Source organism: Phyllobates terribilis, unplaced genomic scaffold (assembly GCF_046119375.1).
Source record: "Phyllobates terribilis strain yellow unplaced genomic scaffold, ASM4611937v1 Scaffold_8__6_contigs__length_399053987, whole genome shotgun sequence".
Classification (NCBI taxonomy): domain Eukaryota; kingdom Metazoa; phylum Chordata; class Amphibia; order Anura; family Dendrobatidae; genus Phyllobates; species Phyllobates terribilis.
In genome coordinates this window covers 292,938,048-292,956,998 of record NW_027362768.1, presented here as the reverse complement: position 1 = coordinate 292,956,998, position 18,951 = coordinate 292,938,048, and the positions used below count along the sequence as shown (strand labels likewise).

Sequence of the window (18,951 nt, the reverse complement as noted above, 5' to 3'; positions counted from 1 at the left end):
TTTATGTATTATGTGTTACTAATTTGTTTCACATTTTTATTTATTTTTAGATTTTTTTATTTCATCTATTTACGTGGTCAACACACTGTGGTCTCCATTCTAGCCTCCTTATTCGGTGCAAAATTCTACATCTGCTGCTTCTTTATTTCATGTTCCCTAGGCGGATCCATCGTCCGGTCAACTAAGTTATTTGTTATATAATTCTTTTGTATTTTTGTACATTATAGATATTGCCGATATCAGCTTTTTATCTAATGTATGGCTGTTATGAAAATTTATCCTTGACAATATTCTTGGCCATTTCGTCCCTACTATGACAATTTGGTCTCTATAATGGTATTTATATTGTTCCTTGATATAATAATTTTATGCTATTGTTATTGCACCTGATTGTTAAATATATATAAAAAAAATTTTTTTGCCATACCTATTTGGTGGGTGCGAACTTGATACTATGCATATTTTTGCTTTGTTTGCTTCTGGTGTATTGCCTTATTTCCCACTCCATCTCTGTGTTTGCTGGCTTGGTCTTATTTGCTACCTATTATGGGCAGGCCTCGCCATCCTACACACCTATCTGGGTTGCCCAGTGACCGTGAACGCTTTCGTGTCACGTCGGCGGCGCGCGCCGCGGCTCTCTGCATCTTTATGTGAGGACCTGCGGGCCGGTCAGCTGACCGGCACGTGGGTGTCACATGATGCGGACGCCGCGGTTCGCCCCACCCACTATGACGCGAAAAGCGTCACTTTAGGTCCTTGGGCATACGTCTACATGTTCTTAGCAGCTGTGCACCATTAACTAATTAGGTGATTTGCTATTTATGAGGCCCCATTGCTCTTTACCCCCATGCCCCCTGACGAAGGCCTGCCGAAACGCGCGTAGGGGTGACACTACTAGGCCCCCCTTCCCCCTTCTTTTTTCCTCCATCTGTTGCACCACTGGTATTTGCAAATTTGGGTAATTATTGGCTATTCATTTTTGATATTTTGCCTTTTACTTCCCATATGCTCTACTTGCTCTCTCCTTCTTTTTGCATACTCTTAGGTATCTGGGAATTGTCCCTTATTGATGCTATTATCTATATATGCCTTTGTGGTGCTACTAATACATACCTCTGATTGCTGTTAATATTGGGTTATTGTGTCCCCCCCCCCCCGGGGGGGGAGGGAGGGGGAGAGAGGGAGGGGGTGTCTCTTGGTGTCCTTGGTTTTTTAATCACATATGTGGCAATTTGTGCCTTTAAGCTCTTTCATGTATTACTTTTTTGACTTGTGTATTTAATAAAATTATATATTTTTTCTATTCTCATTTGGGGCCTTGTTGTCGCTTTTCTTTTTCTCTCATTTTTTCATGTTTGTGTGTGGTCAGAAGAAATAGCAAGAAGAATTTCCTCCCCTTCTTCCAAGAACCTTATCTTTCTCATTTTTCTGTTGGCATAGCAGTATGAGGGCTTCATTTTTGTAGGGTGAAAATTCCAACAGGGGTAAAATGGTAAGAACAAAAATGCAAATCTGCCATTGTATTCTGGGGCTTGTTTTTACAGCGTTCATTGTATGGTTAAAAAAAAAAAGATTGACCTGGCAATATGATACTTCACGTCAGAACGATTACAAAAGTATACATATTGTTAGGGAGGTGCATCAACCAAAAAACAGCAATTATTTTCTCTGTACGGTGCTGACCACATGGGTTAATTACAGCAACTTATATTTTCATTTACTGAACTTTTACAGACGCAGCGATAACGAACGTCACTTTAAAAAAATAAATAAATAAATCATATCTACTGTATTTTTAGTCCCCTTCAAGGGCATGAATCTGATCTACAGTATATAGAAGACATGATGATCACTTCTGAAGCCCAGTGATTGACAGCAGCATTTATGTGGTTAAGGAGGACCAACCACTATGTCAAAAGTGGCCAATTTTTGCTTTTATTTAATTCTCGCTGCTCCAATAACAATCTGGCACCTGCCTTGTATAGAGACCACTCACACTTTACCCACATCTGACATCTGACATAGGACGAGGTAGATCCTATGTGGGGAAGGGACAGACCCTAGGAAAGTCATCCACAATTTCTAATGATACAGCGACATTTAGGAAAAGGTTTCTAACAGCAGAGACCCTGCAGACACAAACTGCGCATGCAGAGTGCCGGGTGCCCCAGCCAAGGCATCTGAGCAGAGGGACTTTGTAGCCAATGCTAATTAGTCACATCTGGTGAGACGTGGAGAAAAAAAGTGGCCTTGTGAACCTCCACTGACAAAAGATCAATATAGAAATATATGAAAAGTTAGTAGCACTGAGAACTGGAAAACACCACAAACTAAAAGGTGTTGAACTAAATGGGTGATCGCGTTCAGAAAATCATCTTCCTCCAGCTGCAGTATGTTATAACAGACCCCTCTTTCCTCACTGTCTTCAGGTCCTGGCACCGAGTCTCTGCAGCTGCTCCAGTGCCTAACACGCTGACGTCACAATGACAACGCTGCAGCCAATCAGTGAGCTGAGTAGTTTGTACAGTCAATCTGAGAAAAGCCACTAAGCTCACAGGTTGGCTACAGTGGCGCCTACGTAGATCTCAGGCTACAGAAAATTCACCATGATGTCAGCGCTGCAGACAATCACAGACACCAGGAGCAGCAGCAGAGACTCTGTGCTGGATCTGAGGAGGGTGAGTGTTATAAAACTGCAGCAGGAGGATTGCAGTTTTCTTAAGGGGACAACCCCTGTAATGGTAGGTGATTCCCAGTGTGCACATAGGAGACAGGAGCAATAATCCTACCTGTGTGCGTGTCATAGTCCGCCTGGCAGCTGTAGGGATCATATGGGGTCTGCAGAAAAACAGATCAGAGGGAAATGAGCACAAGCAATAATAACCCATCCACACTGGGATAACGACAGCCGTAAAGAGAGCAATCACACGGGACTCGCCCCCACACCACTACTGTGATTGATTCATCATCTATTCCACAGCCACTCACATCGTAATCCTCGTACGACATGATGAAGTCTGCAGAGTGGCCACCGGCAGCTGCAGCGCGCACAGGGGGAAAGGAGAGACCAACTTCCGGCGACTTCCTATGACCGCACTGCCGGTGTCGCGGGCACCCAATCAGGGCCGCTTTTACATTTCTGCTTCAGCACGATTCTTTGCGACCTTGTGGCTGATTGGCTTTTCTTGGTCACGTGTGTTGCAGGCCGCTCTCGCGTGTAGCTGGCTCTACCACATGGAGATGGTTGTTATCTAGTAGCAGACCTTCTGTGGCAGCTCCTGGATCACAGCTCTGATTACTGCAGAGCTCCTCAGGCTTAACATTAGGATCTGTTGTACTGCTGATAAGTGATCCAAGGTCTGGTCATTTCTACACACTATTCAACTATCAGGCGTAAGGGGGTGACATACTTTTTTAGGTTGTGTTCATACTGAAGTTTTTTAGCGGGTTTTCAGAGCTGTTTCACTCTTAGGCTATGTGCCCAGGATGCAGAAATGAAGCAGAAATTTCCTCAAATCCACAAAGATCAATTTCTCTTGCGGGTACGCTGAGTTTTTTGTCCCTTCTTACTGGGTCATATTTTAAATAAAGCTCAATTGTTTTTGATTCTTCCTGGTTGAGATTCTTATGTGCGGATTACATATGTGATTGATGCATTTCTGCCGCGGACACGCACTAAAGACGCATGTGTGATTTTACCTGATTTTCTGCATGTAATGCAACTTTATAGGAAATATTTACACACAAAACTCAGCGTACCTGCAAGAGAAAATGTCCGGCTGCTTATTTCAAACACGCACCACAGGTGAGGTTACATTGAGTAAAATAAAAGCACAGGGGGCAGGAGATTTCTATAAATCCCATCCACTTTGCTGGATTTGTAAGATGCTTCGTTTTTGATGCAGCAAAATATGCAGCATCAAAAATGCACCAAAAGCTGATCTCTGGAACGTAGTCTTATACTGACCCATCTCTTTTTTAACTCCAGAAACTGAAAACACATCTGACTGTCTTTAAACTTTAGTATGTGGTGTTATTAAAGGTATAACTCACAACTGTCCCGGATTCAGCGGGACTGTCCCGATTTGAGGGCTCAATCCCGCATCCCATTCCATCACATCTCCGCTGTTCTCCAGACTTTTATACTCACCTCTCCGACGACGTTTTCATCGCTCCTGTAGCTTTTCCTGGGGCGGGGCTTCTCGGTGCATAAATTACATTCTTCTCCGGGGCGGGGCTGCTCGCTGCATAAATTAAATTATTCTCCGGGGGTGGGGCTGCTCGCTGCATAAATTAAATGGTATATTTACTTCTTCTGCCTCCTGTGATCTGGTGGGAATCAAACTCACATCTCTGTGTTCATCTTAGTGTTCATCGGCTGGTGCTCTACCAACAAGGCATACCCCACAATGTTATAGATAGGAGAATTTGGTTATCTTGACCTCTATTGCAGGCAATGCACCCAGAAGCAGAGTATAAATATTCTTAGAAATACATTGTATATATAACAATATATTTTTATGTTGCCTGTATCCTGAGGTGAAGAAAACTTTTTTTTGTTCCTATATAAGTATTAAAATTAATTAGCAAATACAAAAAAAAAATTCTGCGACTCATTCCAGGTCTTGTGCCCACAACCTTTACATTACAGATAAGGGGCTTTAAGCTGCTGAACCACAAGTTCTAATGATGTCACTGATCTGTATTGCAGGCTCGGCCTTCAGGCAGATGATACTGATTGAAATACACTGCTGTGTACAATGGACGGTATGTATTTTTATTCTACAGGGAGAATAAGAGATTTTTTTCATCCTATAAAATTGTTAAAAAATAATGAAAAACACATGATAATGAAAGACATATTGTCATTTTAATGCATATTTTTTAAAATAATGAGCATCACAAATCAGCACATAACACGGACATATTTGATGTCCCTGTAATCGTAACGACCCTCACAACACAGTGATCAGATTATTTACGGGATCAGTAAATGACGTAAAAAATTGGCGCGATTGATTTTTTTTTCTCTATTAAACCCATAAAAAATATAATAAAACTGTAATGCTGAGGCCGTGTTCATAAGTAGCGTAAATGCTGCGTTCTTTCTGCTGCTTTTTGTCTGTAGGTGTTCGCACCACACAACGCAGTAACAATCTTCTCTGATTATTGTGTGTTTGCTGCGTTTCTTCTATGCGTTTTCCCTCTTATTTGATGCGATTACGGTACAGATATGAAGCAGAGTTTTTAACGCTTTTTAATAGTACAGAAAAGTTTTGATTCTACTCTTAAAAATTCAGCTGCATTTTTTTCTTCGTGCATTTTTTTTTCAGAAGGAGATTATAGAGAAAAAATGCACCAAAACCGCAGAGTTCAGCAGCGTCTTCAGACCACAGAGCGGAGATTTCATGGAATCATGTCCACTTTGCTTTAAAATTTAGACCGTGTTCACTTGTAGAGTAAATGCTGCTTTTTTTGCATACAAATTTTGCTGTGTTTAACTGTCCAAGCAAAGTGGATGTGATTTCATGAGAACAGCGCCCGCTCTTAGAATTCAAACAGTATTTTACATTATTTAGAAGTTAGTATTTCTCTATATTCCTGTCTCTCCACCTGTTTTACAGGCGTTCTTCCTTCCCCTTTTCTTTCCTTGCCTTTCCCGTTCCTTTTCTTCCCCCCTATTAAATGTTTTATATATAAGGTATCGTATATGTGTATCATAACCCCTTTCCTTTGCCTATCCTGTACATATCAATCTTTTTCATTTTCCTTCTATCCCTTTAATTTTTTCTTTTCCCATTTTCCTTAACCCCTTTACAACCCAAGGTGGTTTGCATATTAATGACCAGGCCAATTTTTACAATTGTGACCACTGTCACTTTATGAGGTAATTACTCTGGAACGCTTCAACGGATCCCCCTGATTCTGAGAATGTTTTTTCGTGACATATTGTACTTCATGATAGTGGTAAAATTTCTTCGATATCACTTGCGTTTATTTGTGAAAAAATTGAAATTTGGTGAAAATTTCAAAAATTTAGCAATTTTCAACATTTGAATTTTTATGCCCTTAAATCAGAGATATGTCACACAAAATAGTTAATAAATAACATTTTCCACATGTCTACTTTACATCAGCACAATTTTGGAACTATCATTTTTTTTTGTTAGGGAGCTATAAGGGTTAAAAGTTGACCAGCGATTTCTCATTTTTCCAACAAAATTTACAAAACATTTTTTTAGGGACCACATCATATTTGAAGTCACTTTGAGGGGTCTTTCTGACAGAAAATACCCAAAAGTGACACCATTCTAAAAACTGCACCCCTCAAGGTGCTCAAAACCACATTCAAGAAGTTTATTAACCCTTCAGGTGCTTCACAGGAATTTTTGGAATGTGGAAGAAAATAATTAACATTTAACTTTTTTCACAAAAATGTTACTTTAGGCCCATTTTTTTTATTTTTGCAGGGGTAACAGGAAAAATTGGACCCCAAAATTTGTTGTGCAATTTCCCCTGAGCATGGAGATACCCCATATGTGGGAGAAAACCACTGTTTGGGCGCATGGCAGGGCTCGGAAGGGAAGGAGCACCATTTGACTTTTTGAATGTAAAATTTGCTTGAATAATTAGCGGATGCCATGTTGCGTTTGGGGAGCCCCTCATGTGCCTAAACAGTGGAAACCCCCCACAAATGACAGCATCTTGGAAACATGACCTCTCAGGGAACTTATCTAGATGTGTGGTGAGCACCTTGAACCCCCAGGGGCTTCACAGAAGTTTATAACATTGAGCCGTAAAAATAAAATTTTCACATTTTTCCCACAAAAATGTTTTTCAGCCCCCAATTTTGCATTTTCATAAGGGTAACAGGAGAAATTGCACCAAACAGTTTGTTATGCAATTTCTCCTGAGTTAGCAGATACCCCATATATGGAGGAAAACCATGGTTTGGGCGCACGGCAGGGTTCGTAAGGGAAGGAGCGCCATTTGACTTTTTGATTGTAAAATTTGCTTGAATAATTAGCGGACGCCATGTTGCATTTGGAGAGCCCCTGATGTGCCTAAACAGTGGAAACTCCCCACAAGTGACACCATTTTGGAAACTAGACCCCTCAGGGAACTTATCTAGATGTGTGGTGAGCACCCTGAACCCCCAAGTGCTTTACAGAAGTTTATAACATGGAGCCGTGAAAATAAAAAAAACTAACTTTTTCCACAAAAATGATGTTTTAGCCCCAATTTTTTTATTTTCACAAGGATAAGAGGTAAAAATGAACCCCAAAAACTGTTCTGCAATTTCTCCTGAGTACGCCAATACCCCATATGTGGGGAAAATACAGTGTTTGGGCACACGGCAGAGTTCAGAAGGGAAGGAGCACTGTGTGACTTTTTGAACGCAAAATTGGCTGGAATCGAGAGCGGACGCCATGTTGCGTTTGGAGAGCCCCTGATATGCCTAAATAGTGGAAACCCCCCACAAGTGACCGCATTTTGGAAACTACACCCCTCACGAATTTTATCAAGGGGTATAGTGAACATTTTGAACGCAGAGGTACGACACAGAATTTGATAACATTAGGTCATCATATTGAATAAGTTGTCATTAGTCTTGAGCGCAAGTGCTCGCTTCTTGAGTTTGCATCGGGTACTCAGGTATGCACCATGTATCACGGGTGCTCGAGTGACATGCTCGAGTCCCCGCTCCACATGTTTCACGGTTATTAGACTCCCAAAAAAAACATGCGAGGATCGCTCGTACATGGCAGGCAATCCCCGCAAGGTTTTTTTGGCCGCGAAGCATATGGGGTGGAGACTCAAGCATGTCACTCGAACACCCACGATACTCAGTGCATACCCGCCACCCGATGCAAACTCAAGTAGCGAGCACTTGCACTCAACACTGGTCGCCATATCGTCATCTTTTTTTTTTACTTTTGAAAAAAAAAAATCCCAACCCTAACCCTAGCCCAACCCCAACCTTAGCCCAACCTTAACCCCAAACCTAACCCTAGCCCAACCCTAACCCTAGCACATCCCTAGCCCAACCCTAACCCCAACCCTAACCCTAGCACAACCCTAGCTCAACCCTAACCCTAGCTAAACCCTAACCCCAACCCTAACCCTAGCACAACCCTAACCCGAGAGTTTATTTTTTACGCCGTTCCTCTTGCGATATAAGTGATTAGACGACTTTATTCTTCGGGTCGGTGCGATTACAGTGATACCAGAATCATATCAGGTTTTTATGATTGACAGCTGACACACGCTAAAAGACGCTTTTTTTGCAAAGACTAGTTTTTACATCGCCATATTTTGAGAGCTATAATTTTTCCATATTTTGTCCGACAGTGTCAGGTGACGGCTTGTTTTTTGTGGGACGAGTTGACGTTTTTATTAGTGACATTTTCAGGCACGTGACTTTTTTTGCTCTCTTTCTATTCCGATTTTTGGGAGGCAGAATAAGCAAAAAACAACAATTCAGGACTTTTTTTTTTTTTTTAAATTTATGCTGTTTCGCGTGTGGTAAAATTGATAAGGCAGCTTTATTCTTCGGGTCAGTACATTTACAGCGGTACCACATTTATATAGTTTTTCTATGTTTTGGTGCTTTTACACAATAAAAGCTATTTTATAGAAAAAAATATTTTTTTGCTTCTCTTTATTTTGAGAGCTATAACTTTTTTATTTTTCGGCTGATGGAGCTGTATGGCGGCTTGTTTTTTGCGGGACAAGATGATGTTTTCAGCTGTACCATCTTTATTTATATTCGTCTTTTTGATCACGTGTTATTCCATTTTTTGTTTGGTGGTATGATGATAAAGCATAGTTTTTTTGCTTCGTTTTTTATTTATTTTATTTTTTTTACCGTGTTCACTGAAGGGGCTAACTAGTGGGACAGTTTTATAGGTCAGGTCGTTCCGGATGCGGCGATACAAATATGTGTACTTTTATTGTTTTTTGTTTTATTTTCATAATAATATTTCTTCATGGGTACATTACATTTTTATTTTTGGTGGATTATTTTTTTTTATATTTTTACAATTGTTTTTTTCACTTTCTAACACTTTTTTTTTACTTTTATTCTTTGCCCCACTATGGGACTTTCTCTTTTTTTTTTTCTGATCGCCTGTATAGCACAGGAATGCAGCACCATCCCTGTGCTATACAGGCTGTCAGCGCTGCAGATGCAGAAGATACTTTGGTCATGCACTGCGCTTGACCAAAATATCTTCCTGCCGTCTGGTGACCCGGATGTTGTCATGACGACATTGGGTGACATCGCTGGATGCTGGCAGGAGAGGTGAGTATCCCGATCACCTCTCCTTGCCCCCGCAATGCTGCGATCGACTTCGATCACAGCATTGCGGGGGTTAATGTGCCAGGAGTGGTGCGGGACCGCTCCCAGCATATAGCACTGGGTGTCAGCTATGACAATCAGGCTGTGTGGGCGCGATCGCAAAGACGTACTAATACGTATCAGGCTCTTAAGTCCAGTTCACAGATACGTATTAGTACGTCTTGGGCTTTAAAGGGGTTAATAAAATATATTTTTCCTTCCCCCTTCTCATCCTTAACCCTTTCCACCCTTTATTTTACCTATATCTTTCATCTCTTTACATTTGACTTTTTTTCCTTTTATTTTGTTCTTGTTTGCTTCTTTATTACTGTGTATATATAATATGTCTCTTCCCTTTTTCTTTACCCCATTTATGTAAAAAAGTCCTTAATAAAAACTACTTTAACAAAAAAAGGCGTCCGCTGTGTGGTTTTGGTGCTTTTATTTCTCTAGATGATTCTATGTGGAGCACATAAAAAACGCCTGTAAAAAAACGCAGATAAGTTTTTAAGTGCAGAATGAAAGCTTTTCTGTACTATAAAAAACAGAATAAAAACGCGGCTTCACATCTGCACCAAAAACGGATTAGATAAGTGGGGAAAAGATTGTTATTGCGGAGTTTGGTGCGGACATCTGCTGAAAACAAATATCACAATATTTCTGCAACGTGTGCACACGGCCTTACAGACACAAAAAAAGCCGGATGTCGTATAGTGAAGCTACATAAAGATGAGAAAGTTCTGGCGGCTCCGACTGTGAATGAATGAACAAAAAATAATCCATAGGTCCCAACTAGAGATGAGCAGGTCGCACAGATGACGTTGCGCTGCCCTGAGTGATCAAAAGCCGCCGGGGACGCCGGATGGTTAGAGATTCACGGCCTCCTGTCCAGCCGCCAGGTACCACTGATCTGGACACTGGACTGGAGAGCCGTGAATCCATCCACTCATCTCAAGTCCCAACAGTCCTGGATACAGCGGACAGTCCTGATTTTGGGTCTCCGCCCTGCAGTCTCGGGCGTCTGCTGAATTTCCCTCACTACCACTGCCCCTCTGACAACTCCTACTGCCAGGGGAGAAAGAAAAGGTAAATGGGCGTGGATTGGGGTGAGGCCAAAATTCTCTATGAGCGCCTCATGATCAATCCCTCTTTCCGTTGTTCAGAAGTTGGGAGATATGTTAAAGGCATTGTCCAGTCAAAACCCATAAGTCTGCAGTTACTCTGTGTGACTGCAGACTTATGAATCCCCCAGAGCTCGCACTGTGCGCTGTGGGCATTTGCCCCGTTTCAGACCCGGGACCGGAGGGTACGCATGAGTTATACATATCCTGGCCTGGTGTGTGCGGTGTCGCTCCATACACTAGTATGTACCACACCCCGTGTAGTGACGAGGCCGTCTAGTGGGCACGGCCTCTCTACATACAAGTGTATGGAAGCGAGGCCGCGGCCACTGGCAGGGAGTATTACGAGTTTGAGAAATGGAGCGCAGCACCCAAATATTATGATCTGGTGCTCAACCCGACATATACAAAAAAAATTACCAAGGACACAACAACAACAAAGATGTATGTAAAGATAGGGATCATCAATAAGGTAAAAAATATGTTTGCGTAATTTTATTCATATAGACTGAACAAACAATCAAAAGTTAAAAACAATTAAAAAGCATAACGCTTTAGCGTTATATCAAGCCACAACATAATATTGTTCAGCCAATCCTCCAATAAATGTCACCAGTAAATACAACTATATATCCATATAAAACACATCCCATAAATATTAGAACTCAAAAATCACATAATATAACGTGATCCTCACAAATTATATAAATATAATATGCAGTTGGCACAATTCCCAAAAATAGCCTGAAGAACAATATTATATTGTGGCTTGATATAATGCTAAAGCGTTATGCTTTTTAATTTTTTTTAACTTTTGATTGTTCAGTCAATATTAATAAAATTCCGCAAATATATTTTTTACTTTATTGGTGATCCCGGTCTTTACATACATCTTTGTTCTTGTTGTGTCCTTGGCAGGGAGTATTATTAACGCATACATAACCTCCGATCCTGGTGTAACAGGCCACAGTATACTCCATCCAGATTAAACCCGGGTATAGTTTGGTCCAGGTCAGAGTATACCCTGGGGAATAAACTGTCCTAGGCCAAACTATACCTGGGGGTATAAAATAGCCTAGGCCGAACTATACCCCCCAGGCTACAATATACCTCTCAGGGGATAAACTGTCCTAGGCCAAACTATACCTGGGGGTATAAAATAGCCTAGGCCTAACTATACCCCCAGGCTACAATATACCTCTCAGGGGATAAACTGTCCTAGCCCAAACTATACCTGGGGGTATAAAATAGCCTAGGCTAAACTATACCCCTCAGGCTACAATATACCTCCCAGGGGATAAACTGTCCTAGGCCAAACTATACCTGGGGGTATAAAATAGCCTAGGCCAAACTATACCCCCCAGGCTACAATATACCCCCCAGGGGATAAACTGTCCTAGGCCAAACTATACCTGGGGGTATAAAATAGCCTAGGCCAAACTATACCCGCCAGGCTACAATATACCTCCCAGGGGATAAACTGTCCTAGGCCAAACTATACCTGGGGGTATAAAATAGCCTAGGCCAAACTATACCCCCCAGGCTACAATATACCTCCCAGGGGATAAACTGTCCTAGGCCAAACTATACCTGGGGGTATAAAATAGCCTAGGCCAAACTATACCCCCCAGGCTACAATATACCCCCCAGGGGATAAACTGTCCTAGGCCAAACTATACCTGGGGGTATAAAATAGCCTAGGCCAAACTATAATCCCTCCAGAATATACCCCTCTATTTTATGAGCCCTTGTAAATGAGATTTTAGGTGCCATTTTTTAATCACTTAATACTGACTTCCATGTAGGTATTTGTGTTGTTAATCACATGATGAAGATTGATCTTACAATACAATGTGACTGAGAAGTCTATCATCTGAGATGTGTCCTGTTGGTTGTAGTGACTCAGATGTTAGAGTTCCTCCTCTATGTGTTTAGAACTTTAGGATTTAAGTCAGTTACCTTCTCACATAACTTACCTGACAAACCTGAACCCCCATTAAGATGTTGAAAAATTAAGTAATTCTTGTGTATATCACTCACCGCTGCTGATATACATGGGGTGTAATCCGGCCTGAGGGGATACGAAATGGCCTAGGCCTCTTAAAGAAGTTGTCCACTACTTTTACATTGATGCCCTATCCGTAGGATAGGGCATCAATGTATGATCGGCCGGGGTCCCGCATGCGGCACCCCCGCCGATCAGCTGTTATCGGAGGCTCTGGCCGGAAGTGCTCACCTGCGGGGCTCCGCTGTCAAGTGGTAGTGGCCGCCGCGGTGTACTGCACATCAGCCTCCTATTCAATTGAATGGGATAGGATAGGGCATCAATGTAAAAGTAGTGGACAACTCCTTTAAACCCCGGGTATAGTCTGCACTCGGGGTATACTCTGGCTTGTTACACCGGTGCTCTGTCCAGACTCTTCCTCCCTAAAACTCTTCCTCTTCATGTTGGTTTCGCAGGGTTCTGCTTAGACAGTAGGTGGCAGTCTCCGGACATAAATGCTACATGGCACTGGGGAATCTCATCCTTTGCGGCACACAATATGGCCGCCATTACAGCTCCTGTCACTCACCTTTCCCAGACTCTGTAATATGAAATCTACTCAACTAAGTCAGTAATGTGAAGGGACGTGTCATTACACCATGTACTATGCAGGGTGTATCAGAGCTTAGTGATGCCCCCTGTAAGAGCGGTAATGGCGGCCATATTGCTTGTTATCCTGCATTCCCAAATACCGATCACAAGGAAATGACACAATAACTGCTCCTATCACGTTTCTCGCTGTGGACACCTCTTTACAGGGGATTCTCCTTCTGCATGCAGGTTCTATGAAGGATCTGATCGAAGGAGCGACCATGATATGGGGGTCCTGACTGCAGGGGGCAGCATTGCAGCAGATCCACCATCCCCGCTGTGCTGCATCCAGTGTTTCCAGTCCAAGCAATGCTCTGTGAGCTGAATAGTTCCCAGTTGCCCTGACACACAGTGACATAGGGCGACTATGCCCAAGGGCGCCTGTGTTGTGCCAGAAACGCGTCAGGTTTTAACATGGTTTCCTTAGATGCTTCTGTTTTTAATGGGTTTTGAATAAATCGAGGTTTTATCGCTGGATGGTTCTGCCGAATTCCTGCCTCCTTTTCACGCTGTAACATAGCCTGTCCTCTATTATACAGCAATTGTTGTCTGCTTTAGGAAACCTATTCTTTCCAATGTCCTAATAGGAAATTCTGAGTAATTAGAGGGGGCACCCCGATCACTGTTCTCATTTATTAGCTGTAATGAGAGGGGCAGCAGCATCTCCTGCTCCGGAGCCGACACTCCCAGGAATCAGAGCAATTAGCTTATTTATCATCATAGGATAGTTACGATATCGGGGGGTTCATCCAAATTCATCCTAATGTGTATGCGGTCACAAGACATAGGGGGCAGTATAATAATAACAACATGGACGTCCAATGAAATAACGACAAACACAAAGATATAGGGGGTTAAAAGAGATTTTATTTAAAGATGGAGTTAATTTATATTTTAGTATCATGTATATGTGTAAATTATTCATTTATTAGACTAAACCTATTTATGGGCCGTGTTGATCCAGAGGAAGGCGAAAACCCCCTGTGAGGAATAAGCCAATTGTCCTCATATCAGGGGGGAAAATTCCTTCCTGACCCCAAATATGGCGATCAGAATGAATCCCAAGATCAAAGGCCGATACCTAACCTGTGTAATGTAAGTGTGAAATAAAAAAATGTAAATAATTTTTATTTACTTGGACTAATTATCATTTATATTCATGGGAACTAATTTTTCTTATAAACAAAGAAAATTTTATTATTTATAACTTTTTTTTCTTATGCTACTAGTGTGTGAATCTACTTATTAATTTATTATACTAAACCTATTTAAGGCCGTGTAGATCCAGAGGAAGGCGAAAACCCCCTGTGAGGAATAGGCCAATTGTCCTCATATCAGGGGGGAAAATTCCTTCCTGACCCCAAATATGGCGATCAGATTAAATCCCAGGATCAAAAGCCGATCTGTGTCCTATATCTATGTGCCGAAATCTACTGTGTGCTATGTGTGCCTGTACTGATTATGTAGTGTGGGGGCCTGTACTGATTATGTAGTGTGGGGGCCTGTACTGATTATGTAGTGTGGGGGCCTGTACTGATCATGTAGTGTGGGGGACTGTACTGATTATGTAGTGTGGGGGCCTGTACTGATCATGTAGTGTGGGGGACTGTACTGATTATGTAGTGTGGGGGCCTGTACTGATCATGTAGTGTGGGTGATGTGATGTGTGATGGGTGCGGTACTTACCAGGCCTGTGCTAAGGTGAGTTCAGGGATAATGGTCGCTCTGTAGATTCTGCTGCTCGGCTGCCCCAGGGCTATTTTTTCTGAACTCACCAGATGGAAACTTAGCACAGGCCGCTCCTGGGGGTAGAAGATCTTCGGGCTGGAAGGGTGTCAGATGCCAGCCCAGGATTGGAGGAGGCCCAGTCAAGGGTCTGGGGCAGCAAAACAATGGCCGTGGTCCGACATGAAGATGGTAGAGAGAGAGTTGATGTTGAAGGGCAGCCGAGGTGACGTACAGCAGCAGAGACAGGAGGCATGAAGTTCTGGGCAGTTGGCTCGGGCTCATCCTGCAAAACATAAGAGGAAGACGTGAAATATTCTATCAACCGGATCTTCTGTTATATTAGGTCTTTATAATGGACCATACCACAATGTAACATCAGCTACAATGTCATCATATAATAGGTGTCCTGTGTGTATAGCGGTCACTCACCAGATGGTCGCGGATTCTTTCACAGTCCAGGTCTTTTCAGCCACCTAAGAAAAACAGAGACATCGAGTCACTGGCAGAAAAAGTGAAAAAAGACAAGATGGATGATGATGATTACCACAATGTGAGTTATGATGGGAGTTATCCCCAGATCAGGAGATCCTTACCGGGCCCAGCTAGGTGACACGTACGTAAATCCGGCCACGGGGTTAAGGACTGCATGCTCCGGCCACTGCAGATGATGGTTCTCCAGAACTGGCCTGAATGGTAAAAATGGTGGCTCTGCTCTCCTTTCCTCCAGATCCTCCCAGCCAATGGTCGTAAAGAATCGATGCTTTCGGATGTTCCCGCTCACACCCAGGCGCGTCTTAGGGTCTTTGCGCAGCAGCTTCTTGATGAGATGTTTCACGTCAGCATCAAGCCAAGATGGAAATTTTGGCTTTTCGTTGATGATAGCTTTAAAAGCCATTTGCTTGACGGGGCCGTTGTAAAATGGGGATCGTCCTGCTGCCATCCTGGACACCACAATCCCCAGGCTCCACCAGTCCACTGCTGTGCCGTATCGTTTTCTACGATGCACCTCAGGGGCCATGTAATGGAAAGTGCCCGTCACTCCAGAGATGTTTTTGGAGGAGGTGACGCCATCTTGGGCGAGCCCAAGGTCGATAATACGGATGTGGCCATCTGCATCCAACATGATGTTATCTGGCTTGATATCTCTGCAATAAAAAAAGAAAATAAGAATTCTGTTCAGTGATAGAAGAGATGGAAAATGGGTCCCTGCAATATCAGGTAGAATAGGGGGCAGGACACCAGGAAAGCTGAGGGCCATATCTCCAGAATGTAAAGGGGACAGAGAGAAGGAGGAGAGTTCTGCTTACCGGTGGACGATGTTGTGTCCATGGAGGAACTGGAGGCCACATACAATCTCTGCTGTGTAGAATCTGATGGAGAGAACAGAGTGTAGTATCAATGTCATCAAACCCTTCTCTAACAATCCCTAAATACCATGGCACCCCACCGCCTGCATCCAGCACCCTAAATTTATGCCCTTCCAGCACTCGCTTAGCTGCACCCTGACCTCAGATTTTTTTTTCTCACCTGACATTGCCGATGTTCAGGCAGCCGCACATCCTGATCAAATCCTCCAGGCTGCCACCGGACAGATACTCCGTGATGAAATATGCCATGTGCTGAGACTGGTGTGCGGCATAAAGGTGGCATAGGAATGGGCAGTCTCTGGCCGCCAGGAGTATCTGCCGCTCTCTCATGATGGTGCTCTCATTGTCCTCCTTTTTGGTGATCATTTTGACAGCCATTTGGATGTTACGGCTGGGGACTGATGCCAGGACCACCTGAGAAAGACAAATGGAGAAGACTTAGAAGGTTTCTGCAGTGGGTGGAAGGGATCTGGATTTTATAACACACAAGGCACATGAGTAAACTGAGTGGTCGCTCAGAATGTAAGTGATCAGGACCATGTAGAGGAGCAAATGTATGTATCAGCATAATGCACTGCCTGCTCCACAAATGGGCTCCGGAAAGGTCTTAATAATTAATCATCATTTTTATTTCATAAATCAATAATACACATGAAAATAAGCAATTTTCAGAGAAATCTGCTTCTTTCTCCACCAGGACTGATTTTCAGTTTTCAAAATTCTATATTTCTTGGTAAAAACTATATTCAGTGAAGACAGATTTTTACAATACTGAGATAGGAGGTGACAGTTGGTGCTGATAATATTCTATGTAAGATTGATGGGAGAGGAGGGGGAAAGTGGAGGGAGGAGTTCTGTATTTAGGTTCTCCCTCTTCCTCCCTCCCCTCTACATAGAATACTATCAGCACCAACTGTCATGCTTTGAGTTGGCATTAGTGTGGTACAAATATCCTTGTCTATCTAGATTTAATAAAACACAGAGACCAATGTATATACAATATGGCAGCCTGATAGGAGCCGATATTGACAATGACATGGAAATAAAACAATGTCCCCTCGCCCCCTACATCTGTTACAACTGAGATCAACCATCCAAACTAGAAGAATACCACGTTATATAAGCACCAGACCTAACTATGGTGACGCCTTATACGTCATCTCACAGAAGAACACTACAATAAGCAACAACAAAGTATGACATGGCTGATAACAGAAAACAATAGATGGGGATATAATAACAACTTCAGATTTCAAATAAATAAAAATAGATGTAGGACTTACTTTGCCAAAGGCGCCCCTACCCAGGACCTGGTGGATGTTGAAGCGGCTGATGTTAAGCCTGGCATAGGGGCTGGATCCCGGTGTTGCCTCCTCCAATCCGTTGAGTCGTCTCCTCTTGTTAGTGATCTTCTTGAATCCGGTCACGCTGTCATCTTCTCTCTTCCGCTTCTCTTGGCTCTCTTGTCCATGTCCAGTAGACGCCATTCTCATAAATATCTTCCCGTCTGTAGACTTCGTCCGAGCGCTTCAGTCGACAGTTGAAAGTAAACGGCAGTTGGTCGTGTGCAGGTGATTCCAGAGGTGACGGAACCCTTTGGTTGCATCTGCCTGGCGGCGGCTCATAGACCTGCTCTGCTCTATACACTGATGTGGGCATCATGGGTGACCGTTTAGAGTCAAGAGAAACGGCAGAGAACTTCATGGCGACTTCTAGTGATTTTTTAAATTTATTCCCATATACATCAGGAATAATAATAGTATAATTTTTTATATAATTTTTTTTATGAATTTACTAGCTCTTCCCCTTATCAAAGTAATCCTTTTATATTCCAGATTTTTTTTCTTCTTTTCATCTCATTATAAGATGCCACTTTTTATATGTCGTAGTTATAGACTATTTTTCTATTCCACTATCTACTTTGTGCACAATTTTAGGCAATTTGTATTTTTGAGGATTCATTTTTTTTAACTGTTTATTTAACATTTGTTTATTTTAGCATAGCCAAACAATAATGCATCTATTTAATACATGTTATAAATTTGGGATATCATGTTGGACAAGGAGTCAGACTCATCAGTGAAGAGTTTTAGCAAAAACCAGTACGAAAGTCTCTGATATATAGTGAATAAAATATTTTCCAAGTTTTCCAAATTAACCTCAAACATCAATAGTCAGTAACTCAAGCAATGCAACTATAAAAGGGGAAAAGAGGACCGTTTTTGCAATGCAATGACGCTTGTTTCCCCAAAAGAAATTCAGGAGATGAGTTTTAAATTTCTTTAAAACCAGACATGGAATTGGTATAGGCAGAGTTTCTAACATATAAAGAAATTTAGGCAAAATGGTCATTTTTACAGCAGCTGCTCTCCCAAAAATTGAGAGGAGAAGCTTTGCCCATTTGGAGAGTAAAAGCTTGATATCTTGAAAAAGCCTGGAAAGTTATGTTTATATAAGGAATCATAGGACCCAGTTATAAAGACACCAAGATATTTAAACTTTGTGTCCTTCCAGGCAAATTTGAACATTTCGCGTAAGATATTTACTGTTGAGGAACTTAGGTTAATGGGGAGAGCTTCAGTTTTTGTAGTGTTTATCTTATATCCCGAAAGTGCACCATATTCCATCAAAGTAGTATGTAGATTAGGTAAGGAAATTTGTACGTTGCAGAAAATGAGTAAGATATCGCCTGCAAAAAGAGACAACTTAAACTCTTTTTGTTTTATTGAAATACCCTGAATATTAGGGTTATTTCTTATA

At 42.2% G+C, this 18,951-nt stretch overlaps 1 protein-coding gene across 17 annotated transcripts in view; it reads left to right on the top strand.

Annotated features, from left to right (window-relative positions):
• LOC141157322 (microtubule-associated serine/threonine-protein kinase 3-like) overlaps positions 1 to 18,951 on the top strand; it is a 490,040-nt gene that overhangs the window by 412,282 nt on the left and 58,807 nt on the right. For 15 of the 17 annotated variants that reach the window (XM_073644412.1, XM_073644411.1, XM_073644409.1 and 12 more), the window contains one exon: positions 4,712 to 4,767. The exons of the other annotated variants lie outside the window; for them this stretch is intronic. In XM_073644412.1, coding sequence (XP_073500513.1) covers positions 4,712 to 4,767 — 56 coding nt within the window. The remainder of the gene's footprint in view (positions 1 to 4,711; positions 4,768 to 18,951) is intronic. 17 annotated transcript variants of the gene reach the window in all.